The following is a 25,328-nucleotide window of genomic DNA, read 5'->3' as shown; positions in this document are numbered from 1 at the left end:
ATACCATCGCTGTATAATCGAGAAAACCTGGAAGGAACGGAAGAGGTTTTCGTTCGGATACCTGAGATGAACCTTTAGGTCGAGTGCGAGGCACTGCCGCCAGCGGCACAGTCTTGGATTGACGGAATCCTAGTACTGTCATCTGGAAGATCATGTTACACGGATGGATTAAAGCTCGAGGACAAAGAAGGCCTGGGGGTCTACATTGAGAACCCAGGGACTGAGATCTGTTTTAGACTGCCTGACCACAATAAGGTCCTGCAGGCGGAGATTCAGAGCTAACCCGAGGACGTCGAGTGTGAACATCATAACGGACAGTAAAGTTGCCATAAGGGCAATTACAACTTGGACGGTAAGGTCGCGAACTGTCTTGCAGTGTAAGAAGGAGATTAACGCCTTCTCTGAAGATGGCAAAATCCGCATCGTTTGGATGCCGAGCCATAACGGAGTAAGGGTAAATGAAAGGGCAGACTATTTGGCGGCGAAGGCCAGAGGTCTGGTTAACCCGAAGCCTTTTGGGTCGACGCAGTTCGACATAAGAGCGTTGGCGACGAATGCGCATGCAACCCTGTGGGACAGCGAAATGGTCGGTAGACGGCGAAAATCCTATGGGGGATCCAGATCGTGAGAAGTCGAGGCTATTACTGAAGAAGAAAGTAAGAAGGAGGTCAGTATATGGTATAATGAAGGGACACATAGGACTACGAGCTCACCTATGTAAAATCGGTGCGGCAAGTGATAGCAGGTGTAGAGCATGCGGGAAAGATGATGAGACGTAGTTGCATTTCCTTCATCATTGCCCGGCTTTCGCGCCTAACAGATTCCGGCACTTAGGTGTGGACACTATACAGGACATGAACCAACTTAGGGGAGTGGCATGAAAAACAATTCAGGATTTTGTAAGTAGCACGGAATTCCTTACTCTGATTTTGTTTTTCGAAGTTATTTTTTTTTTGTATTTTGAGCGAAATATTCGTCTGAGACCCTATAAAGTTTATATATTCTTGATCGTCGTGACATTTTATGTCGACCTAGCCATGTCCGTCCGTTCGTCCGTCCGTCTGTCTGTCGAAAGCACGCTCACTTCCGAAGGAGTAAGGCTAGTCGCTTCAATTTTTGCACAAATACTTCTTATTAGTGTAGGTCGGTTGGTATTGTAAATGAGCCATATCGGTCCATGTTTTAATATAGCTGTCATATAAACCGATCTTGGGTCTTGACTTCTTGAGCCTCTAGAGGGCGCAATTCTTATCCGATTGGAATGAAATTTTGCCCGACGTGTTTTGTTATGATATCCAACTACTGTGCCAAGTCTGGATCAAATCACTCAATAACCTGATATAGCTGCCATATAAACCGATCTTGGGTCTTGACTTCTTGAGCTTTTACACTGCGCAATTCTTATCCGATTGGAATGAAATTTTGCCCGACGTGTTTTGTTACGATATTAAACAACTGTGCCAAGTATGATTCAAATCGGTCCATAACCTAATTTAGCTGTCATATAAACCGATCTTGGGTCTTGACTTCTTGAGCCTCTAGAGGGCGCAATTCTTATCCGATTTGAATGAGTTTTTGCACGAAGTATTTTGTTATAATATCCAACAACTGTGCTAAGTATGGTTCAAATATGTCCATAACCTGATATAGCTGCCATATGAACCGATGTGGGGTCTTGACTTCTTGAGCCACTAGAGGGCGCAATTATTATCCGATTTATCTGAAATTTTGCATGAGGTCTTTTGTTATAACTTTCAACAAATCGGTTCATAACCTGATATAGCTGCTATATAAACCGATTTGGGATCTTGACTTCTTAAGCCTCTAGAGGTCGCAATTATTATCCGATTTGCCTGAAATTTTGTACGACAGATCCTCTTATGACCATCAACATACGTGTTTATTATGGTCTGAATCGATCTATAGCCCGAAACAGATCCCATATAAATCGATCGCTCTATTTTACTTCTTGAACCCGCAAAGGGCGCAATTCTGACATTTAACACAGGTCTCCAACATATAATATAATTGTGGTCCAAACCGGACCATATCTTGATATCGCTCTAATAGCAGAGCAAATATTTTCTTATATACTTTGTTTGCCTAGAAAGAGATACCGTGGCAAAAGCTCGACAAATGCGATCTATGGTGAAGGGTATAAAAGATTCGGCCCGGCCGAACTTTGCACGCTTTTACTTGTTTTTATAATGGTTTCATAAATCTAGCAGTATGGCGTAACCCCTCACTTTCCAGAAAATATTCATCGATAGAAGTAAAAGGCGTATAGGGACTTATGGCTTTTTTGCCTTCGTATTGCTGGAACTCTTTCTATCGACGATATAGCAGGACAATGGTAAACCTTTGCCCAAATCTATAGAAAAGCTAAAATCCGTACTTGGGTTCCAAATGTTGCTCCCAAAAAACCCATGGCATAAACAGAATGTCGAAATGTTACTGAAGCCAATAATACAGCACATATATGGCAACCCTGCAGACAGTAGCAACACACCAAAAGTAGGAGAAGTATGGTGAGAAAAGGATACTAAAGAGAATAATGCAGCATATATGGCAATAAAATATATATGACTCAACATTTTAATCTTAGTGGTATGTTTGAGTTCCTTAGTGGTATGTTTATGGGCAAATAATCATATGGCAACCCTGCAGTCTTCTTCGTTTGGCAACACGCCAATGTATGTTTGAGTTCCTTAGTGGTATGTTTATTGGCAAATATTCATATGGCAACCCTGCAGTCTTCTTCGTTTGGCAACACGCCAAACACAAAAGAAATATGGTGAGAAAAAGAGGGGATGAAAACTCTGTTCCGCACGGAGATGAGAGATATGGAAAGACGTGAGTGTGTTCGTGAAAAGAGATGTTCACGATTCAGAATTAAGTTTGGAAATTCTACAAAAGTATTAAAAACCAAGCGGATTGTTTTGGCACAGGCGCATCCTCCTGCAGAGAAAGAAGGAAATTTAGAAAGAATATTTTCCCAGCAGTTGAGAAGAAGCGACGAGAAGGTTACCACAAAATCAATCCCTGATGATGGTATAGGATGTAGGTGATGACTTTTTTACAACCTCATATACCTGAGTATTTTAATGAGCCCACGGTCAAAATGGTTTCAAAATTTTTATTTCGGCATTTGTGGCAATGCCACAATTTATTGGTTGCCCAAAAAGTAATTGCGGATTTTTTAAAAGAAAGTAATTGCATTTTTAATAAAACTTAAAATGAACTTTAATCAAATATACTTTTTTTACACTTTTTTTCTAAAGCAAGCTAAAAGTAAGAGCCGATAACTGACAGAAGAAAGAATGCAATTACAGAGTCACAAGCTGTGAAAAAATTTGTCAACGCCGACTATATGAAAAATCCGCAATTACTTTTTGGGCAACCCAATATATAATTGACCCTAAGCTTTAGAACGACATATACACAAGCTTTAGAACCACATACAAACACACAAGAACATTAGATATTCACGTTGTCATTGTTCCAGTTTGTATTGCTGATATTTGGGATCTGCTTAAACTTTTCAAATAGGATCTCATTCCTCTTAGTGATGTCACGGGATACTCGAGTAAGGTGGAAGAGAAACGGCATGTCGTCTCCTCAGCCCCCTGATTCCATAATCTCAGTTTTGTAGGTACTCGTATACAAGTCAAGTCAGAATAATTAGATGATCTGAAGAAAATCACAATTTAAGGCAAGATGGTGAGTTTCAACACCTCATTTATTCATCAATCGGTCTAAAAAAAAGTATATCCGATGATGCGAACCTCAGCATTATACGGCCCGTACACAAGTAGGGAAACAAAACAAAATGTTCCAATGTACGGAAAAATAGGGCGTTCTTTCCATCATATACAAAATACTTGCGAACTTACTGTGGGATTAAAATCTGAAGTCAACAATCTAATGAGGCAATCCCATGCAGCTTAAGACCTCCATAGATCAACTATTCACAATACGCCAAATACTGGAAAAGGCAAAAAAAAAGAAAATCCTTTTTCTGGACTTCAAAACCGGATTCAAATCGTAACTAGACCAATAATAACTTACGTCTCGTTAGTATGGTGTAGTTGCATAATTGGAGCAATGAGATCCTCTAAGGCAATGCAGATAAAAGTAGATGTCCTGTATTGTCATAGACATATAGATTACGTATGAGGCAGCAACTGCGGCGATGAGGCTTCGAACAATGGGAGAGTGGATAGAAGCGCGTCATACCATCGACTGAGAGACATTGTTGCTGGTGGCACAGTCTTGAATTGACATAAATCTGTTATATCTGATAGGTTAAGCAAACTTTGGAAAAGTTTCAAACTATACAGCGAGTGAACACTTGATGGACAAAGAAGAAAACAAATAATTTCACATATATCACTTAACTCTCCTATCATACCTCCTCACCATAATGGTCATTTCCTTTATTACGTTGTTCAGTTTCTCAAAGTTATAAATATTTTTGTATGTTATGTTGTATGTTTAAAAGTGTTGTGTAAATGTAAGTATGATTCTAACAAAGGTCGTTATTTTTTTTGTTTTCTTCAAACTTTTTCTATTCTTTCTTTATCAGGTTTTAGTCTGCGCCCATCGCTACATAACCAAGGTACGCGAAAATCGTTATGGCCAAGGTCTCTGCTATGTGTTAACCAACGAATTAAGTTACGATGAAGTTTATGAGCCATGTAAAGGCCGCACCGTCCAAAGGTTGGTATTGACTGAAATGTTTTTTTTTTCTTCTTTTTTGTGTTTAAATGAATTTTTCTATGCTTCTGCCGCTGTTTTACAAATTCTACACCACTATTGTTATTGTTTGATTTGTATTTTTTGTTCCTAGGGCCAACATGAAAATTAAGTTATTAAATTTTTTTCCCCAACACTTTTATGTTGCCATTATGTTTGGCGTTGTTGTACACTGACCATTTGAGAGATAAAAAAAAAGTTGTGTGCTGATAATAAAATGGCATAAATTATATGTAACGACACAGTTTTATATGCCAACCAATCTTTTTGGTTTTTAGAGGCACTTAGAGCTAAAAAAAACTTTTTTCTCTAACTACACTCACAGAAGGTGGCGGCAGTGTCAATGAAGTTATTACCTTGTTTCAAAGAGGTGTTGTTCACAACTAGAACATGCTTTGTTGAAGAATGAAAGAGTTTAGTTTGAAATGGCTTTTCAAACAATGTTTCATAAGGAGTGAATAGGTTTATATTGGGTTGCCCAAAAAGTAATTGCGGATTTTTTAAAAGAAAGTAAATGCATTTTTAATAAAACTTAGAATGAACTTTAATCAAATATACTTTTTTACACTTTTTTTCTAAAGCAAGCTAAAAGTAACAGCTGATAGCTGACAGAAGAAAAAATGCAATTACAGAGTGACAAGCTGTGAAAAAATTTGTCAACGCCGACTATATGAAAAATCCGCAATTACTTTTTGGGCAACCCAATAGTTGCAGCAAGTTTAATAATTAAACAGGGTATCTAATAAGGAAACATAGATGGCAACTTTAATTAGTGAAACTTTGTGGCAACCCGTCTGCCATTTAAGCAGACGAAAAAACTGCCAATGGATTGAAAATCATGGACGAAGAAGACTTTTGAAGAACTGCTACCCATTCTGATTGGATACTTGCAACCACTGTTGCCACTCAAGAAAATTATTCTCACCAAAATTTATGAAAAATCCCAACAAACCTGACCAGAACCTACCAAATGTTCTACAAAGACTTTTGAAGAACTGCTACCCATTCTGATTAAATACTTACAACCACTGTTGCCACTCAAGAAAATTATTCTCACCAAAATTTATGAAAAATCCCAACAAACCCGATCAGAACCTACCAAATGTTCTACAAATCAAAAATACAGTACATGTTTCTATACCCTCAACCGAAGAGTTGGCCATTTTTCCATTCCATTTGCATACTTTATACCGATCTGCCGATAGGAAATCCTGAGTTCATAAAATCATATTTTTTGCCCGGATTTCAATGAACAACCGTGCCGAGTTTGAATAAAGCGATCCGAGCCGATTTAAGCGCTTGAGCCCAGAAATGCGCTCTACTATCCATTTTCACCGTTACAGTGAGTTGCATGGATCCTTCAAGATCTGAGTATAGAGCAGATCTGACCATATTTGTATGCAGCTGCCACATAATCCTGTTTTCCGATTGAAGGCAGAGAACCCACGCAAAATCCGCATTTCCTACCCACGAAATTTGTAAGAGCTCCCTTAATACCTGTACCAGTTATAGTCAATATCAGAACTTACGCTCGTTTTACTAAAGCAATGAGAAACCTTGTAATAGTAATTGGACCCTCGACATTCATAGTTTTATTCTGCAATCTTAACGAATAGACAGACACGAAGAGCTACCTCCGGCGATTTTTTCAGTAATTTACTTGGTATTTATTTGTTGGAAAAACCTACCAAAATTTGAAGTCAGCCTACCAAACTAACGAAAGACTAAAAACCCACCAATTTTGGTAGCAGGCTACCAAAAACTGCAACACCGCTTGCAACCACCAGGTTACCAAAGAGGAAATCAGGGTAGCAGGAAGTGTCGCCTATGTGAATGTCAGCTAGAGTTAAGCAAAACAATGCTGTCTTGCATAAAGGCTTAAACAGAGTGAGAAATGAACAAGGAAAGGCGTGCTAAGTTTGGCCGGGCCGAATCTTATATACCCTCCACTATGGATCGCATTTGTCGAGTTCTATGCGCAGTATCTCTTTTTAGGCATACAAAAAATACTGAATAAGAACTTCTGTGCTATTGGAACCATATCAAGTTATAGTCCGATTCGAACCATAAATGAATTCTGAACATTGTAGAAGTTATTGTGTAAAATTTCAGTTCATTCGGATAAGAATTGCGTCTTGTAGGGGCTCAAGGAGCAAAATCGGGAGATCGGTTTATATGGGAGCTGTATCAAGCTAAAGATCGATTCAGACCATATTAGACACGCATGTTGAAGGTCATTAGAGGATCCGTCGTACAAAATTTCAGGCAAATCGGATAAGAATTGCGACCTCTAGAGGGTCAAGCAGTCAAGATCCCAGATAGGTTTATATGACAGCTATATCAGGTTATGAACCGATTTGAACCTTATTTGGCACAGGTGTTGAAAGTCATAATAAAATACGACATGCAAAATTTCAGCCAAATCGGATAAGAATTGCGCCCTCTAGAGGCTCAAGAAGTCAAGATGCAAGATCGATTTATATGGCAGCTATATCAGATTATAGACCGATTTGAACTATACTTGGCACAGTTGTTTGATATTATAATAAAACACGTCATGCAATATTTCATATTCATATTAGACACGCATGTTGAAGGTCATGAGAGAAGCCGTTGTACAAAATTTCTTCCAAATCGAATAAGAATTGCGCCCTCTAGAGGCTCAAGATGTCACGATCCCAGATCGGTTTATATGACAGCTATATCAGGTTATGAACCGATTTGAACCTTATTTGGCACAGGTGTTGAAAGTCATTATAAAATACGTCATGCAAAATTTCAGCCAAATCAGATAGGAATTGCGCTCTCTAGAAGCTCAAGAAATCAAATCCCCTGATCGGTTTTTATGACAGCTATATCAGGTTAATTACCGATTTGAACCCACAGTGGCATAGTTGTTGGATAACAAAACAAAATACTTCGTGCAAAATTTCAGTCAAATCGGATGAGAATTACTCCCTCTAGAGGCTCAAGAAGTCAAGACCCAAGATCGATTTATATGGCAGCTATATCAAAGCATGGACCGATTTGAAGTCATAGCGAAACACGTCCTGCAAAATTTTATTTCAATCGGATAAGAACTGAGCCCTCTAGATCTCTAAATCTGTTTATCTCCCTATTACGTTTTAGGTCTGTTCCGGAGCCTCACATTCATTTCTCATCTTTGTTATACCCTCCACCATAGTATGGGGGTACACTAATTTCGTCATCCTGTTTGTAATACCTCGAAATATAAAATTGGAATAAAATTTTGCAGGACTTGTTTCGCTATGACTTCAAATCGGTCCATGTTTTGATATAGCTGCCATATAAACCGATCTTGGGTCTTGACTTCTTGTAAAGTATATATATTCTTGATCGTCGTGACATTTTAAATCGAACTAGCCATGTCCGTCCGTCTGTCTGTCGAAAGCACGCTCACTTTTGAAGGAGTAGAGCTAGCCGCTTGAAATTTTGCACAAATACTTCTTATTAGTGTAGTTCGGTTGGAATTGTAATTGGGTCAAATCGGTTAATGTTTTGATATAGCTGCTTATAAACCGATTTTGGGTCTTGACTTCTTGAGCCTCTAGAGGGCGCAATTCTCGTCCGATTTGACTGAAATTTTGCACATAGTGTTTTGATATCACTTCCAACAAATGTACGAAGTATGGTCCTAATCGGTCCATAACCTGATATAGCTGCCATATAAACCGATCTTGGGTCTTGACTTCTTGAGCCTCTAGAAGGCGCAATTCTCGTTCGATTTGACTGAAATTTTGCACATAGTGTTTTGATGTTACTTCCAACAACTGTGAGTAGTATGGTCCTAATCGGTCCATAACCTCATATAGCTGCCATATAAACCGATCTTGGGTGTTGACTTCTTGAGCCTCTAGAGGGCGCAATTCTTATCCAATTGGAATGAAATTTTTCACGACGTGTTTTGTTATGATATGCAACAACTGTGCGAAGTACGGTCCTAATCGGTCCATGACCTGACATAGCTGCCATATAAACCGATCGTGGGTCTTGACTTCTTGAGCCTCTAGTTTTACTTTTTAACCTGCACTTGTTATATCGCAAGGTTATAACAATGGGCCAAACAGTCCTCCAAATGAACGCAGCTTATGGTGGGCTACCGATTCAACCTAAACCAGCTGGGTTTGATTTCACTGCAAAGTCAATTTTGATAATGATTTTGATGAAAATCCGCCAACAACAATAAAACTTAAAATGCTTGTGCCTCCTTAGAAGGTGTCTATCGGGAGAATGTGCCGAGTTCCAAACACCTAGAAAATTAAATTTGCGATTGAAAAAAAGAATAAAAAAATGTTTAATAATTTTCAACGTACCTGTTATTCCTTAAACATGCATCCAATCGAAAAAGGGAGTGAGTTTGTATTCATACCTAAAAAAAAAAAGTTTTCTGTGACAATAATTTTTGTTATTTAATTAAATTTTTCATTTCAACTAGACCTTTATTCATTGGCATATAAATCATATTTTTTTGGGAAAAAATAAACCTTATTTGCATAAAAACAAATGAATTATCACTTTTTGAATTTGCCACAAAAGTTGTGTGTCAAGGATATCAGATTCCATTAGAGTAATGGATGAATGAAAAGTGAAAGGTGTGCTGGTGTGGCCATGCATACATACACATCCTATGCAGAAAATCACTTGCCCACGCTATCCATGATGCGTGTCACTCTGACATTTCGACACTTAACAAAGTAAAGGCCAAAGTGTGACATTATGGGAGCTCTCTCATAGGAAGCATAGCTGTTACCTTACCTTGTAAAGGATAAGAGACAGCCACATGTTATGTGTGGTGAAAGGATGCGTGAAAAAATGACATATACCACCATGTGTTCAGAAGTAAACACACCAAGAACGTCATAGCATAGCCCACATAGTTGGGTCCTTGGCTTATGAATTATGTATTAAACTGCGGCATTATGCAAATGAATTTATGTGTTAATAATTATATGCTTATCCTTAAATCTGAACATTTTGTTTGTTTTTCTTTTGTTCTTTTTTTTCCCATTTTAGAGCCCACGAAGATTATGGCTTTTGTCAGGTGGGCACCTCTGCTGCCTTGTTCGATGACAACACCATGGTGTTGGGCACCCCTGGCCCCTATACATGGCGTGGCACGGTTTTTGTCACCGAGATTGGCGGTGAATATTTGGAGCGTGATAAGAACATGTATTATGGAGATCATTCGGATAGCTCTTCACCAGTGGACAAATACAGTTATTTGGGCATGGCTGTTACGGGGGGCAGATACTTTGGAGAACGCATGTCTTATGCTGCCGGTGCTCCTCGCTCCAATGGTCATGGCCAGGTGGTTATCTTTGACAAGGATAATCGCAATCCCATACCCGTGCACATGATCATCGAGGGTGAACAGTTTGCCTCAAGTTTTGGTTATGAGCTGACCACAGCCGATATAAATGGTGACCAGAAACCAGATCTCATTGTAGCGGCCCCCTTCTATTTCAACAAAACCGAGGGAGGAGCTGTGTACATCTATCAAAATGTCAATGATATGCTGCCCTATAAGGCCACCCTGAAGTTGACGGGTACCTTTGAAAGTCGTTTTGGCTTGGCTCTGGCCAACATTGGTGATATAAACAAGGATCATTGCGATGATTTGGCCATAGGAGCCCCCTATGAAGATGACGGAGTGGTCTACATTTATCTAGGCAATCGAGTAGGTTTAAATTCGAAACCCTCCCAAAGAATACAGGCCTCAGATTTGGGGCTAATGTCACGACCCATAAGGACTTTTGGCAGCTCCATAACGGGAGGAGCTGATTTGGATGGCAATTCCTACACCGATGTGGTGGTGGGAGCTTATGCCTCTTCTGCCGTTGTAGCCCTGCTCTCTCGCCCCATCATAAGCATACAAACCAAATGGAGAAGTAAAGAGCTTAGGAATATTGATCCCACCAAGAGCGGTTGTGTCGCTGATGTCTTCACCAACATGACATGTTTCACCTTTGAGGCCTGTTGCTCCATAGATCCGTATGAGGAGACTGCCGCCAATCAGGATTTGAAATTGATGTATACCGTGGAGGCTGAAACTTTTGCATCCAACAAGAAATTCTCTCGTGTCTTTTTTGATCGCGAAAATAAACGCAGCAATGTGGTGAAACGCGAGGTAACTGTGAGAACCGATGGGCGCCTTGCGTGTAATCAAGTTACCGGCTACATTAAGGAGAATACGCGTGACATTCAAAGTCCCATTAAATTTAAACTGAACTACACGTTGGTGGAAACGAAATTGCCCGACTCTGGCCTCAAAGGTTTAAATCCCATATTGGATCAAACGCAGGCGAATATTGAATTTGAGGGTACCTTCCAGAAGGATTGTGGAGAGGATGATGTCTGCGATAGCAATTTGATACTGAGTGCGGAGCTGGACTTGAACTTGGAGAGTAAGTATTTTTTGCGTAATAATTTGGTTATATCAAGTTTTTATACCCCTCACCATAGCATGGGGGTGTACTGATCTAGTCATTCCGTTTGTAACACCTTGAAATTTTAGTCTGATGGGGTCCATCTTACAAAAATATAAAATTCAATTTGTGTATAGACTCAAAAATGGTTGAACCGATTACCTTGGTTGAATGGTTGAACAGATTGTGTAGGTTGGTCTGGAAGGCTATATAATTTTTTGATATCGAGAGGAGGGCGGACCCTCCCCTTTACTCCAAAAGTACTACCCAAAAATAAAAGTGGACCGATCGGAACAAAAAGAATCAAATGAAAGGTATTCAAAAGTAGAGTACGAATTTCATAATAAAAGTTGGATCCAAGTACCTGAGGGGCCGCCCCAGCCCCAAAACCCCTTAAAATAGGTTTATTTTACGATCATGACAATATGGGACTCAAATGAAAGGTATACGGGAGTAGATTACGAATATGGTCAGGAAGTAGGAATAGGTTTTATAATTTATTAATAACGGAAGGGGGGCGGACCCTCCACCGTTACCCCAAAAACACCAACCAAAATCAAAAGTGGACCGATAAGGACAATATGGGTATCAAATGAAAAGTATGCGGGAGTAGATAACGAATCTGGCATACAAATTCATGTCGAAGTAAAGGGGGTGACCACCCCACACAAAAATGCCCAAAATGGGCACATTAGCCAATCACAGATATATGGGACTCGGTTTGTTTGTTCCATATAGACTGAAACACGGCAGAACCGATTTTTTCACATGTTGTGTAGCTGGGTCCGGAAGGAAACATGAGCCATATAATTTTTCGGTATCGGAAGGGGGACGGACTCCCCCCCTTATGCCAAAACACAACCCAAAATCAAAAGTGGACTGATCGGGACAATATAGGTATCAAATGAAAGGTATTGGAGAGTAGAATACAAATATGGTATTAGGATTTGAGTCTAAGAACCCATCGGGCCACCCCAACCCCAAAATTACCCCAAACAGACATATTGGAGGTTCATTTCAATATGGGGCTCAAATGAAAGTTATTCGGGAGTAGATTTCGAATTTGGCATACAAAATCAGATCGAAGTATAAGAAGTCACGCCACCCCTCAAAAACGCCATTAGACCCATCATGACCATATGATACTTGGCTGAACCGATTTTCTTAAAATTTTCGTAGATTGTATTCGTTTGTCCGCCACCGTAGCGCAGACGTTAGCATGTCCGCCTATGACGCTGAACGCCTGGGTTCGAATCCTGGCGAGACCATCAGAATAAAATTATCAGCGGTGGTTTTCCCCTGCTAATGCTGGCAACATTTGTGAGGTCGCACTGCGGCCCGCCGTTCAGACTCGGCTATAAAAAGGAGGCCCCTTATCATTGAGCTTAATCTTGAATCGGACTGCACTCAATGATATGTGAGAAGTTTGCCCCTGTTTCTTAGTGGAATATTAATGGACAAAATTTGCAATGTTCGTTTGTCTGGAAGAAAATGTAGGCTATATAATTTTTAGATATCGGGTGGAAGTGGAGCCTCCACCTTACACCAAAAACTCCACCCATTTCCGAATGTGATCCGATGGGCAACATAAGGGTATCAAATGAAAGGTAATGGAGACCAGAAAACGAATATGCTATTAAAATTTGGGTCCAAGTCCTCATGTTTCCTAAAGATACATCAAATGTGTTATTTGACCCATTATGACAATATGGAACTCAAATGAAAGGTTATATGAGAGTATAAAACGAATTTGATATCCAATTTTGGAGCCAAGTGTTGTGGGGTATACCCTAAAGCACCTTCTAAACTGAGCTTCATTTCCGTTGGTATTAAAGAGCGAATTTTATATCTATTGTCAATACAAAGTGCCGGTGGCCGCCCCAGCCCCAAAACGCCCTCCAAACGATTCATATTTACCGGCCATGGTAATAAGGGGCTCAAATTAAAGGGATTTGGAAGTGGAGCACAAATTTCATATACATATTTGTGTCGAAATGAGTGAAGTGCCATCCCTCCCCTAATGAGAGCATTATCCTAACGAAGAACTTAACCACCAGGAAACGAGAAGGGGCAAATTCTCACACATCAATGAGTGCTTTCCGATTCAAGCTTAAACTCAATGATAAGGAACCTCTTTTATAGCCAAGACCGAACGGCGTCCCGCAGTGCGACACCTCTTTGGGGAAAATTTTTTAAATGGCCATGCATGGCATTATGCCTCGCAAATGTCGCCAACATTAAGAGGGGATAAACACCGCTTTGTCCAATGTTCTCGCCAGGATTCGAACGCGTTCAGCGTCATAGGTTACAATGGCGCGAATTCGATATCCGCATTCAGGGCGAAGTGTCCCCACCTCAAAAAGATATTAAAGAATTAAAGAAGGCGCAGCGGATCGGGACCGCTTCGCCCAATAAAGTATATATATTCTTGATCGTCTCGTCATTCTGAATCGATTTAGAATAAATCGTCTGTCCGTCCGTTTATCGAAATCAAGATAGAGGTCGAACGCGTAAAGCTAGCCGCTTGAAATTTTTCACAGTTTCTAAGTATCGATGTAGAGTGTTGAGAATTGAAAATGGGCCATATCGGTACAGATTTAGATATAGCTCCCATATAAACCGATCTCCCGATTTGACTTCTTGAGCTGCTGGAAGCCGAAATGTTTGTGCGATTTGGCTGAAATTTTGCATATAGTGTTCTGTTACGACTTCCAATAACTGTGTTATGTACGGTTCAAATCGGCCTATAACCTGATATAGCTCCCATATAAACCGAACTCCCGATTTGACTTCTTGAGCTGCTGGCAGCCGAGATTTTTGTTCGATTTGGCTGAAATTTTGAACATAGCGTTCTGTTATAGCTTCCAACAAGTGTGCCAAGTACGGTCTACATCGGTAAAGAACCAGATATAGCTCCCTTGATAACCGGTCTCTCGATCATCCTTTGATTTTTTGAAAATTTAAAATTTGAAATGTTTCAAAACCGCCTTTTAACGTACTTAAATTCTCTTTGGAATTTTTTTAGACGAAAACTATGCCTTGGTCTTGGGAGAACAGGAAGAAATTCGCATTAATGTCAATGTATCGAATAGTGCAGATTCTGCCTACGAAACTCAACTATTTATAGTACATCAGAAGAGTGTATCTTATATAGCAGCCATTAAAACGGTAAGAAATTTTAATAAATTTTCACAAAATGATTCAAATAATTAAATTTTACTACTTTCCAAACTCCAGAGCACTGCTATATGCAGTCGCTTTAATGAAACTGTGGTTGCTTGCGGCCTGGGCAATCCTATGCGCCGCGGTACATCTGCCCAAGTCTCAGTGCGATTCGATCCCAGCGGTCTGGAGTTGGAAGAGAGTAAATTGACTTTCAATATATTTGCCAATACCACATCGAAATTAATTGGAGCCAAAAAGCCACAAAAGAAATTAGATGTCAGAGTTATAAAGAGGGCTGAATTAAGTCTACAAGGTTGGGCTAGACCTGAACAGAGCTTCTATAGCGGTGAAATGAAATTGGAGAGCACGAAGATGCAAATGGAAGATGTGGGCTCACAAGTGCTGCATACTTATCAGGTAATAGAAATCACAAGCTCACTAAATTGGATTTATAAAGTCATTATTCTTCCTTTTTCTTCCTTCGCAGATCTACAACGAAGGCCCTTGGAAAGCACCCAAAGTACAATTGACCATCTACTGGCCGTACCAGGTATACAGTGAAAAGGATAAACGCGACAAATGGCTATTGTATTTGGAGGAAATCCCCATTATCGATAATGTACGACAAGGACAATGTTTTGTCTCCTCCGAATATGTGAATCCCCTTAATCTAACAACAAAAGCGAAAAACAAACCCAATTTGGAGGATATTCTTTCGGCACCGGCCTCCTATATGATGAAACCTTTGAATAAGACACAATTTGCCCATCGCACCCATATGGAAAAATCCAGCTATAGCAGTAGCAAACAAGAAATCATCGGCGAAGATTTTTCTTCTTCATCCACTACAGCAGGTTTTCTGAATCGCTTACGCCGCGATACCTTAACACGCATCATAAGGCCGGAACGTTTTATGGATATGCGTGGAGATCATAAAAATAAGAAACGTGACATTGTAGAATTGGATTGTACAAAGGCCACAGCGAGTTGTATTAAGATACAATGTGATATTTACAATATGCCAGCGAATACAGAAGCATATGTACATGTTAAGGCACGTTTGTGGAATTCAACACTGATGTCGGAACATGCCAGAGCCGATGCGGTGAGAATAATATCGACAGCGCATGTGCAAATACCACCAGAATTTAGTGTGGAACAATTGCAAACAGCCGAACCTTTAACGGTAAGTGAAGTTTCGAATGAAAATTTTGATATAAGGTATAGATTTTTTTTTTTTGTAACTTAAAATGCTTATAACTTCTTAAGAAGGACTCAACAGATATTCATATACAATTATATCAAAAAAATAGGCAACGAAACCTCTACTTCAGGCCGATTCTCCTCTTGACCAAACTGGATATGAGGAAAGCAGTCAAAAGCCTCAGAAGGTCCGACTTCGGAAGGTCGGCATATCGGATAAGAATAATATGGGGTTGATTAAGTTAGGTTGAAAAGAGGGTACAGATATTAATCTGCCCCGTGCCACTGTAAACATACACCTAAGTCGGTAATCGGCTTGTTGTGCGCTCTAAAAACTAAAAAGTAACCTCGAAATAAGAAAATCTAAGTTAAGATTTCCGTGCTACTTACAAAATCCTTAATTGTTTCTCATGCCACGCCCCTAAGTTGATTCATATCTGGTATTGTATCCCCTCCTAAGTACCGGAATCTGTTAGGAAAGAAAAGGAAATGTTCCAACGTCTCATCATCTTGCCCTACACATGCTATCACTTGCCGCACCGATTTTACATAAGTGAGCTCGTAGTCCTATGTTTCCTGTCATGATGCCAATAACTCCGTCTTACTTCCTTTCAGTAATAGCCTCGTCTTCTCACGATCTGGATCCCCCCATAGGATTTTCGCCGTCGTACCGACCATTTCGCAGTTCCTTAGGGTTGCAGGCGCATTCATCGCACACGCCCTTAACTCGGACTGTGTGGCCCCAAAAGACTTCGGTTTAACCAATTTTACTGGCGGCAGTCCTCTGGCCTTCACCGGCAAATTATCTGCCCTTTCATCCCCCTTACTTCGTTATGTCCCTGATTAACTGATTAACACCTTGCCATCCTCAGACAAGGTGTTAATCTTGTCCGCTAGCTTTAACTGATTAACACCTTGCCATCCTCAGAGAAGGTGTTAATCAGTCTAAAACAGATGTAAGTGCCTGGGTTCTCAATGTAGACCCCCAGGCCCACTCTGTCCTCTAGCTTTAATCCATGCGGACTGCGTTGACCCGAAAGACTTCGGGTTAACCATGTTTATTGACGGCAGTCCTCTGGCCTTCACCTCCAAATCATCTGCCCTTTCATTTCCCCTTACTCCGTTATGTCCCTGATTAACTACTTAACACCTTGCCTTCCTCTGAGAAGGTGTTAATCAGTCTAAAACATATTTAAGTCCCTAGGTTCTTAATGTAGACCCCCAGGTCCACTCTGTCCCTGGGTTCCGTCAATCCTAGAGTGGACTTTCCTGCATAACAGGGCACCGATCTATAATTCTCACGATGGAGGCAGGCCTGCATACTTGAAACTGATCTCTGGAATGCAAATTATGATGGAATACTGCGAACAGGAATCCCAGACGGTGCCTTTGTTATAGAACAGCTGACGATATCGCTGCAGTCATGACGGCAAGATACACAGACGGTGCAGAGCGGAGCTGGCGGCAGGTGCTGAATGCAGACTGCAGACTGCAGTGGGTCCAAAATGCATACTACGGCGTGTTTAGAATGCAAACTGCGGCAAGTGCTGAGCGCACATGACGCCAGCAGGAGAGCGCAAACTTCTAGGGGCAATGGACTGGCTGGACTCCCACGCCTTTCAACTTACCATTCAGAAGGTGTAGTTGCTACACCCAAAGAAAAAAGAATATCTCAGCGGAAGTGGATATGCTCATAGACGACATACTGTTGAAGACAATGGAGATCAGACTGGGTGCAAGACTTACCTATGTAGGGCTAATCAGGCCCGCGACAACAAATGCCGCGAAGATAACAACGCAAATCGGTCGACTGATGGCCGAGCAGGCATAGACCCTTAATGGAAACATGCAATAGCATCCTCTTCTATTGTAGCGAAATATGGGGCCTGACACTGGAGAAAGCATGAAAACTCTGCTTTCGATACAGAGACGTCGACTTATAAGGGTCATATCATGCTAATGAACAGTGGCAGAGCCTGCAGCTTGTAATAGCTGGAGTGGTTCGATAGACCTAAAGGTCGCGAAGCGGACCAGGCTTCACACTATGAAGTGTAACCCCCAGATAGGAGTGAGTGAGATTCAGACTGATCATACAGGGACCATACGAGAGGAGACTATCGAAAGATGACAACAAAGATAATTGAATGAAGACCGGAGCAGGTGGACGCGAACCACTACTCCGTACCAATTGTCCTCTTGCCAAACTGGATATGGAAAAAACGGAGCGCGGCATACTGCAAAGGACGCACTCGTCTAGCATTATCCCATCCCTACCCGCAAAAAAGCTAGACTTTAATGGTACAAAGAAGGCTGTTTAAAGTTTTGTGAATTCAAGTTCGGAATATTTTGCCAGACTCGCAGTTGGTGTCTTATGTGAAGTATTGTAAGCTTGCTCCAACTTCGAAACTTTGAACTTAAAATATTTGTAACTCCTTAAATATGCATATCATCGAAAAAGGGGCGATAATACGTAAAACCGTATAAAAGTTAAAATAGGAAAAAGAAGTTAAAACCTGCTAAGTATACGCTCCACCATGGATCGCATTTGTCAAGTACTTTGGCCGACATCTCTTTTTAGACAAACAAAGGATAATGGATAAGAATTGCAAAAATTCAACAAATCGGATGATTATTGCGCCCTCTAGCGACTCAAGAAGTCCAGATCCGAGAACGGTTTGTATGAGAGCTCGCCAATCGGACTTGGCTATAAAAAGGATGCCCCTTATTATTGAGCTTAAAACTTAAATCGGACTGCACTCATTTATATGTGAGAAGTTTGCCCCTGTTCCTCAGTGGAATGTTCGTGGGCAAAATTTGCATTTGCATTTACCGGTCTATATGAAGATATAATCCGATGTAGCCTACCTTCGAACTGAATCTGTGCAACGTTTCAACTTTGTATCTCCACTTTTAATGCCTGTAGCGAGATTACAATAGATAGACGGACGTCTTAGATTTTTTCGACGATCATATATATATACTTTATGGGGTCGGAAATGAATATTTCTATGAAAATACCCCCATCTTTCGATGGTGTGTATAAAAATCAAAAATTCAGACAAAAAATCAAAACTACTGATAAAAAATTTACCAACCTTTGGAATCTTGCTTTCGAACTTAAAATGCTTGTAACTTCTTAAAAATGCATACCATCGACAATAAGGAGACTCTTCGTAACCTACTTAATCTGGAAGAAAATTAGGAAATAATTCAAAATTTTTAATAATAAATTTACCAACCTTTGGAATTTTGGTTTCGAACTTAAAATGCTTCTAACTCCTTAAAAATGAATGCCATCGAGAATAAGGAGACTCTTCGTAACCTTCTTAAAACTTTGAAATTTATGTAAATTTTAAGCAATAATTTCTCATTGTGTTAATGAAAAATTTTTAAAATTTCTTTTCTTTATTTTGCCAATATCCAATTTTTCTCTTTTTCACTTTTAGGTGGAAACTCGTGCATATCCTGAATTGATAGGTCAACAACGTGATACAGCCACACCGCTGTGGATTATTATCTTGGCCATTATTGGCGGACTACTGCTGCTGGCCTTCTTCACCACTGCCATGTGGAAGTGTGGCTTCTTCAAGAGACGGAGGCCGGATCCGACGTTAAGTGGCAATTTAGAAAAGATGAATGAGGAGAAACCCTTCCTAAATGCGCAGAAAAATAATCATCGCGTTTTCTAACAAGAAGGGACTGTTGGGTGGGATCTTATGCAACAGCAACAAATGCGACAGCCAACGGCTAAGCCACCAAAAGTTTGCTGTGGCGATAGTGCAACTAATAGTGATACTTATGATTACTGGCAAGCGTTTCAACAGAACAACAACAACAACAATAATAATAGCAACAACAATAATAATAATTACAATAACAACTATAATAGTTATAATATGAACAATGAGGCCTGCGTTATAGACTGGGGCTCTCTGTAGGGGCCAAACTAGTGAAACAACATCAAAAAAAAAAAACAAGTATAAGCGTGCTAAGTTCGGTCGGGCCGAATCTTATATACCCTCCACCATGGATCGCATTTGTCGATTTCTTTTCCCGGCATCTCTTCTTAGGCAAAAAAAGGATATAAGAAAAGATTTGCTCTGCTATTAGAGCGATATCAAGATATGGTCCGGTTTGGACCACAATTAAATTATATGTTGGAGACCTGTGTAAAATGTCAGCCAATTCGAATAAGAATTGCGCTCTTTGTGAGCTCAAAAAGTAAAATAGAGAGATCGATTTATATGGGAGCTGTATCGGGCTATTAGAGCGATATCAAGATATGGTCCGGTTTGGACCACAATAAAATTATATGTATTATTAGACCTGTGTAAAATGTCAGTCAATTCGAATAAGAATTGCGCTCTTTGTGAGCTCAAAAAGTAAAATAGAGAGATCGATTTATATGGGAGCTGTATCGGGCTATGGACCGATTCAGACCATAATAAACACGTATGTTGATGGTCATGAAAGAATCCGTCGTACAAAATTTCAGGCAAATCGGATAATAATTGCGACCTCTAGAGGCTCAAGAAGTCAAGATCCCAGATCGGTTTATATGGCAGCTATATCAGGTTATGAACCGACTTGTACTTTATTTGACATAGTTGTTGAAAGTAACAATAAAAAACGTCTTGCGAAATTTCAGCCAAATCGGATAGGAATTGCGCCCTCTAGAAGCTCAAGAAGTCAAGTTCCCAGATCTGTTTATATGACAGCTATATCAGGTTTTGAACCGATTTGAACCATACTTGGCACAGTTGTTGGATATCATAACAAAATACGTCGTGCAAAATTTCATTTAAATCGGATAAGAATTGCGCACTCTAGAGGCTCAAGAAGTCAAGACCCAAGATCGGTTTATATGGCAGCTATATCAAAACATGGACCGATATGGCCCATTTAGAATACCAATCGACCTACACTAATAAGAAGTATTTGTGCAAAATTTCAAGCGGCTAGCTTTACTCCTTCGGAAGTTAGCGTGCTTTCGACAGACAGACGGACGGACATGGCTAAATCGACATAAAATTTCACGACGATCAAGAATATATATACTTTATGGGGTCTCAGACGAATATTTCGAGTAGTTACAATCAGAATGACGAAATTAGTATACCCCCCATCTTATGGTGGAGGGTATAAAAACTCAACAACAAGTAGAAAGGCTGGGCCGAATCTTATTATACCCTCCACCATGTAGGGCATTTCTTCAAGTTCTTTCTTCTTTCGCTTTACCGAAATATATAGTACCAATCCCGACACGAACTAACTATGAGCACTCCACAGGCTGGAACTTTGAGTTCCAATCTGTGTGGTGTTCTTCGTTATAACGAGAAGCTTAGCTGGGAGCTACCGGGCGCGTCCACAGGTTGCGGATAGTGGAATGCTCCATACGGAGTAGCTGCAACGGCAGTCGCGGACAATCAGCTTAATCGGGTGGAGAGTCTCAGTGAGAGGTCCTGTCCCATTCAAATTTAATCGCAATGATGAAAAAAACCTAAATTTTATAGCAGAGTCTCAACGACTTCCCGTAGTGTGACACCTCTATGGGACGATGTTTTTGCGGAGCGGACTCGGTTCGGCTAGTATGTAGATAAAATATGTGGGGGGCCCGCTGGGTACTTGGAACCAAATTTTAATACCTTATTCGATTTCTGGGCTTCAATACCTTTCATTTGATGCCCTTATTGTGCCCATCGGACCACTTTCGGATATGGCTGGGGTTTTTGGGTTTAGGGGGAGGGCCCGCCTCCACCAGATGTCTAAAAATTGTATAGCCTATGTTTCTTTCCAGACAAACGTACACAATCCATGAACATTTTAAGAAAATCGGTTCAGCCTAGTATCATGTAGTCATAATGGGTCTAATAGCGTTTTTGAGGGGTGGTGTGACCCCCTATACTTTGATCTGATTTTGTATGCCAGATTCGAAATCTACTCCCCAATACCTTTCTTTTGAGCCCCATACTGAAATGAAAGTCCAATATGTCTGTTTGGGAGAATTTTGGGGTTGGGACCTTTTTCGTATTCTATTCTCCAATACCTTTCATTTGATACCTATATGGTCCCGATCGGTCCACTTTTGATTTTATGTTGTGTTTTTGGTATAAGGGAGAGAGTCCGTCCCCCTTCCGATACCGAAAAATTATAAAGCCTATGTTTCTTTCCAGACCAACCTACACAATATGCGAAATATTTGAGAAAATCGGTTCTGCCATTTTTCAGTCTGTACGGAACAAACAAACCGAGTCCCATATGTCCTAAATTGGCTAATGTGCCCATTTTGGCCCAAATTCGTTATCTACTATCGCATACTTTCCATTTCATATCCATATTGTCCTTATGGGTCCACTTTTGATTTTGGGAGACGTTTTTGGGGTAAGGGGAGGGTCCGCCCCCCTTCCGTTTTCAATAAATTTTAAAACCTATTCCTACTTCCTGACCATATTCGTAATCTACTCCCGTATACCTTTCATTTGAGTCCCATATTGTCATGATCGTCAATTAAACCTATTTTAGGGGTTTTGGGCGGGCACCAGGTACTTGGACCCAATTTTTATTTTGAAATTCGGGCTCTACTCTTGAATACCTTTCATTTGAATTCCATATTTTTCCGATCGGTCCACTTTTATTTTAGGGTAGTACTTTTGGGTACTATGTCTCCTTCCAGACCAACCTATACAATCTGTGAACATTTTAAGGAAATCAGTTCAGCCGTTTTTGAGTCTTTACGGAACAAACCGAAAATTGTTTAGTTAAAAAGTTGTAAGAGAAAAGTTTACTATTATGGTATTCCGTTGCCGCTTTTATCGATAATCGTCATGGTAAAAAACAGCTGTTCAATAGAAAAGCTGGAGTTACATGCCACGCGCCGCACTCATGCGTACTTGAGCAATCTAATGCGCCCGCATGCGTTGAGCTACATACCAAGCGCTTTTTGCAGTGCCCGAATTTCTAAAAATCAGCAAGGCGAAGCGCTGACCATAAAAAGATTTAAAGCAAACACTTTTAATCAAAAATCGTCGTACGGACCATCTCTGTTTAAACAGATATTTTAAACAGAGATGGTCCTTACAACGGTTTTTGATTAAAAGTGTTTGCTTTAAATCTTTTTACAGTCGGCGCTTCGCCTTGCGGATCGGTTTTACCACGTTAATATATTCACAAATCCCACCAGCATTTATGAGAGGGACCCAAGGCTAGAAATGTGTTTCATGTGCTCGCCAGGATGTGAACTCAGACGTTTTCGGTTAAGGTGGAGTTACATACAAGACTATATAAACTTTAGGGGGTCCTAGGCTAATATTTCGAGGTGTTACTATGGTGGAGGGTATAAAAATACCCATGGAGAAGCCGGGAAGCCATACATCCATACCCTACTTCCGAAAAACGAAAATAACCCAATACACACCCACAATATCACCATCACTACCTTTACATTATATCCATACAAGCCACCTTCACTCACACACACACACAAACGATCTATTTTATATGTTTAATACCTGTGCCATTGTATCTAAAAAGAAGAAAGGGGTTATCCAAAATATTTTTAAAATAAATCTAATTACTTAACTAATGCAAGAGATAAATTAAGGAAAACTTGTACATTGTATTAAATTAAGTTAATTTAAAAAAAAAAAAAAACAAAAAGAAAAAAAACAATGCCTTAGCTTAGATACTTTTTTTATGAAAAGTGGAAAATTTTCTAAAAGTTTTCCCTTTTTTGCCAAGATTTCTTTTACATTTTCGCTTAAGCGCTAGCTATTACACCATAAGACATGTCAGGGGTAATTTCATAAAAATAGCTATAATACATACAGCGGTCAAAAAAAGTATTCATCATTAGCAAAATTGATAATAAATTCACTTATTTTGGGTAATTGAAGAAAATTTAAAGTAAACAAATAATGCAGTTTTATGCAATAGTTTATTTTTCGTAATATGTTTTAAAATAAATTCAAAAAATAAATTTAATTAGCGCAAAAAATGCAATTTTATATAATAACACCAAAAACAGAACAAAAAAAGTATTCATCATTGATGTGCTATCATCAAAGTCAAATTCAAATATTATTTGGGAATCCCCCTTTTCTGTTTTATTTAGTAAAGGAGGCTTTGCCCTTGACAGCAAATATTTAATTTCATTGAAAATATAGTTTTTGTCAAAATGGGTCGTAAGCAAAACGAGGTTTCTGATGAGGTAAAAGTTTTGATAATAAAACACCACAGGAATGGTTTAACTCAAAAAACTATCAGTGAAATATTAAATAGACCACGATCTACTATACAATCCATCATCAGAAAGTGGACAGAAACGAAAACTGTTGACAATAAACCAAGATCTGGTCGACCAAAAGCACTTTCAGTTGGAGATGTGCGTTGGCTAGTGCGGCAAGTTCAGAAAACTCCGAAGACAAATGCGACCATTCTTCGTAAAAACACTATGGAATATTTAGGGAAGGAAGTTACTACACAAACAATTCGAAATACACTCAAAAGCCATAGTTACAGAGGAAGAACTGCACGTAAGAAGCCCTTTATAAATAAAATAAACCGAGTGAAAAGGCTAAACTTCGCAAAAATGTATGTAAAACAGCCCGAATCATTTTGGAAAACAGTCATTTTTGCAGACGAGAGCAAGTTTAATCTTTTTGGGTGCGATGGAAAGGTCATAGTGTACAGAAAACCAAATACAGAGCTTGAAGAACGAAACACAATTGCTACTGTAAAACATGGTGGAGGTGGTTTAATGGTTTGGGGGTGTATGGCGGCTTCAGGAGCGGGAAATCTTGAAATTATTAATGGAGTAATGGATCATAAGTATTACATTGACATTTTAAAGAGGAATTTAAAAGATAGTGCTGTAAAACTTGGGCTTGGTAATAACTTTCAATATTATCAAGATAATGACCCCAAACATTCTGCTTTAAATACCAAGATGTGGATGCTGTATAACTGCCCCAAAGTCATTAAAACTCCTCCTCAAAGTCCCGACTTGAACCCAATTGAACATCTTTGGGAACATCTCGAACGCAAATTGAGAACGCGCAATTTTTCGAGCAAGAGTCAAATGCAACAGGTGATAATGGAGGAATGGACTAATATAGACCAAAATATAACCGCTAAATTAGTCCAATCGATGTCAAACCGTTTAAAAGAAGTTATAAGACGCGGTGGTCGAATAACAAAGTATTAATTTTTTTAAATTATGTTATTTATTTTTTTGTTTTTTTGCAATGATGAATACTTTTTTTGTTTAATTTTTTGTGTTCAGCTGTAAAATGGCGCTTTTTGTTCCAATAAATACTATTTTTTTCTTTAAAAACAATGAAATTGTGTACATATATATCACACAAGCACTACTGCATCATTAGTTTAATATGTTTTTATTCCAATTGTCTTTTGTAGACTTATTAAAAAAAAAACATTGAATGATGAATACTTTTTTTGACCGCTGTATGTAACTTACGAATACAGATAGTGACAGCTCAGCTGACATGTCCCATCGTGTAATAGCAGCTTGAGATCAAAGAAACATGGATTTATTTCTGTTAGTTATTTCGAAAACACACTAATATTTTATATTTTGTAAGAAAAGCGTGACTTCTGCTTGTGAATAATTTTTACATTAAGCCTGTGAACTTATTAGCTGTAGGTAATGAAACATGTTAATGAGAGATTTATAACTCCGAAGAGAAAATTTCCAAAAACAAAGGAAATTGAAAACTGCCATTTATTAATTTTTATAGTACT

The 25,328-nt window shown here is 39.5% G+C and overlaps 1 protein-coding gene across 2 annotated transcripts in view; it reads left to right on the top strand.

Annotated features, from left to right (window-relative positions):
* LOC106095672 (integrin alpha-PS1) overlaps nucleotides 1–19,629 on the top strand; it is a 329,533-nt gene extending 309,904 nt beyond the window's left edge. For both annotated transcript variants that reach the window (XM_059366739.1, XM_013262960.2), the window contains 6 exons: nucleotides 4,586–4,719; nucleotides 9,790–11,180; nucleotides 14,227–14,369; nucleotides 14,439–14,783; nucleotides 14,854–15,552; nucleotides 19,016–19,629. In XM_059366739.1, the coding sequence (XP_059222722.1) occupies nucleotides 4,586–4,719; nucleotides 9,790–11,180; nucleotides 14,227–14,369; nucleotides 14,439–14,783; nucleotides 14,854–15,552; nucleotides 19,016–19,258 (2,955 nt within the window). In that variant the 3' untranslated portion in view covers nucleotides 19,259–19,629. The remainder of the gene's footprint in view (nucleotides 1–4,585; nucleotides 4,720–9,789; nucleotides 11,181–14,226; nucleotides 14,370–14,438; nucleotides 14,784–14,853; nucleotides 15,553–19,015) is intronic.
* The last annotated feature ends 5,699 nt before the right edge of the window (nucleotides 19,630–25,328 follow it).

The sequence above is a fragment of the Stomoxys calcitrans genome, chromosome 4 (genome assembly GCF_963082655.1).
Source record: "Stomoxys calcitrans chromosome 4, idStoCalc2.1, whole genome shotgun sequence".
In the NCBI taxonomy this organism is placed as follows: Eukaryota; Metazoa; Arthropoda; class Insecta; order Diptera; family Muscidae; genus Stomoxys; species Stomoxys calcitrans.
This window is presented reverse-complemented; position numbering and strand designations above follow the sequence as displayed.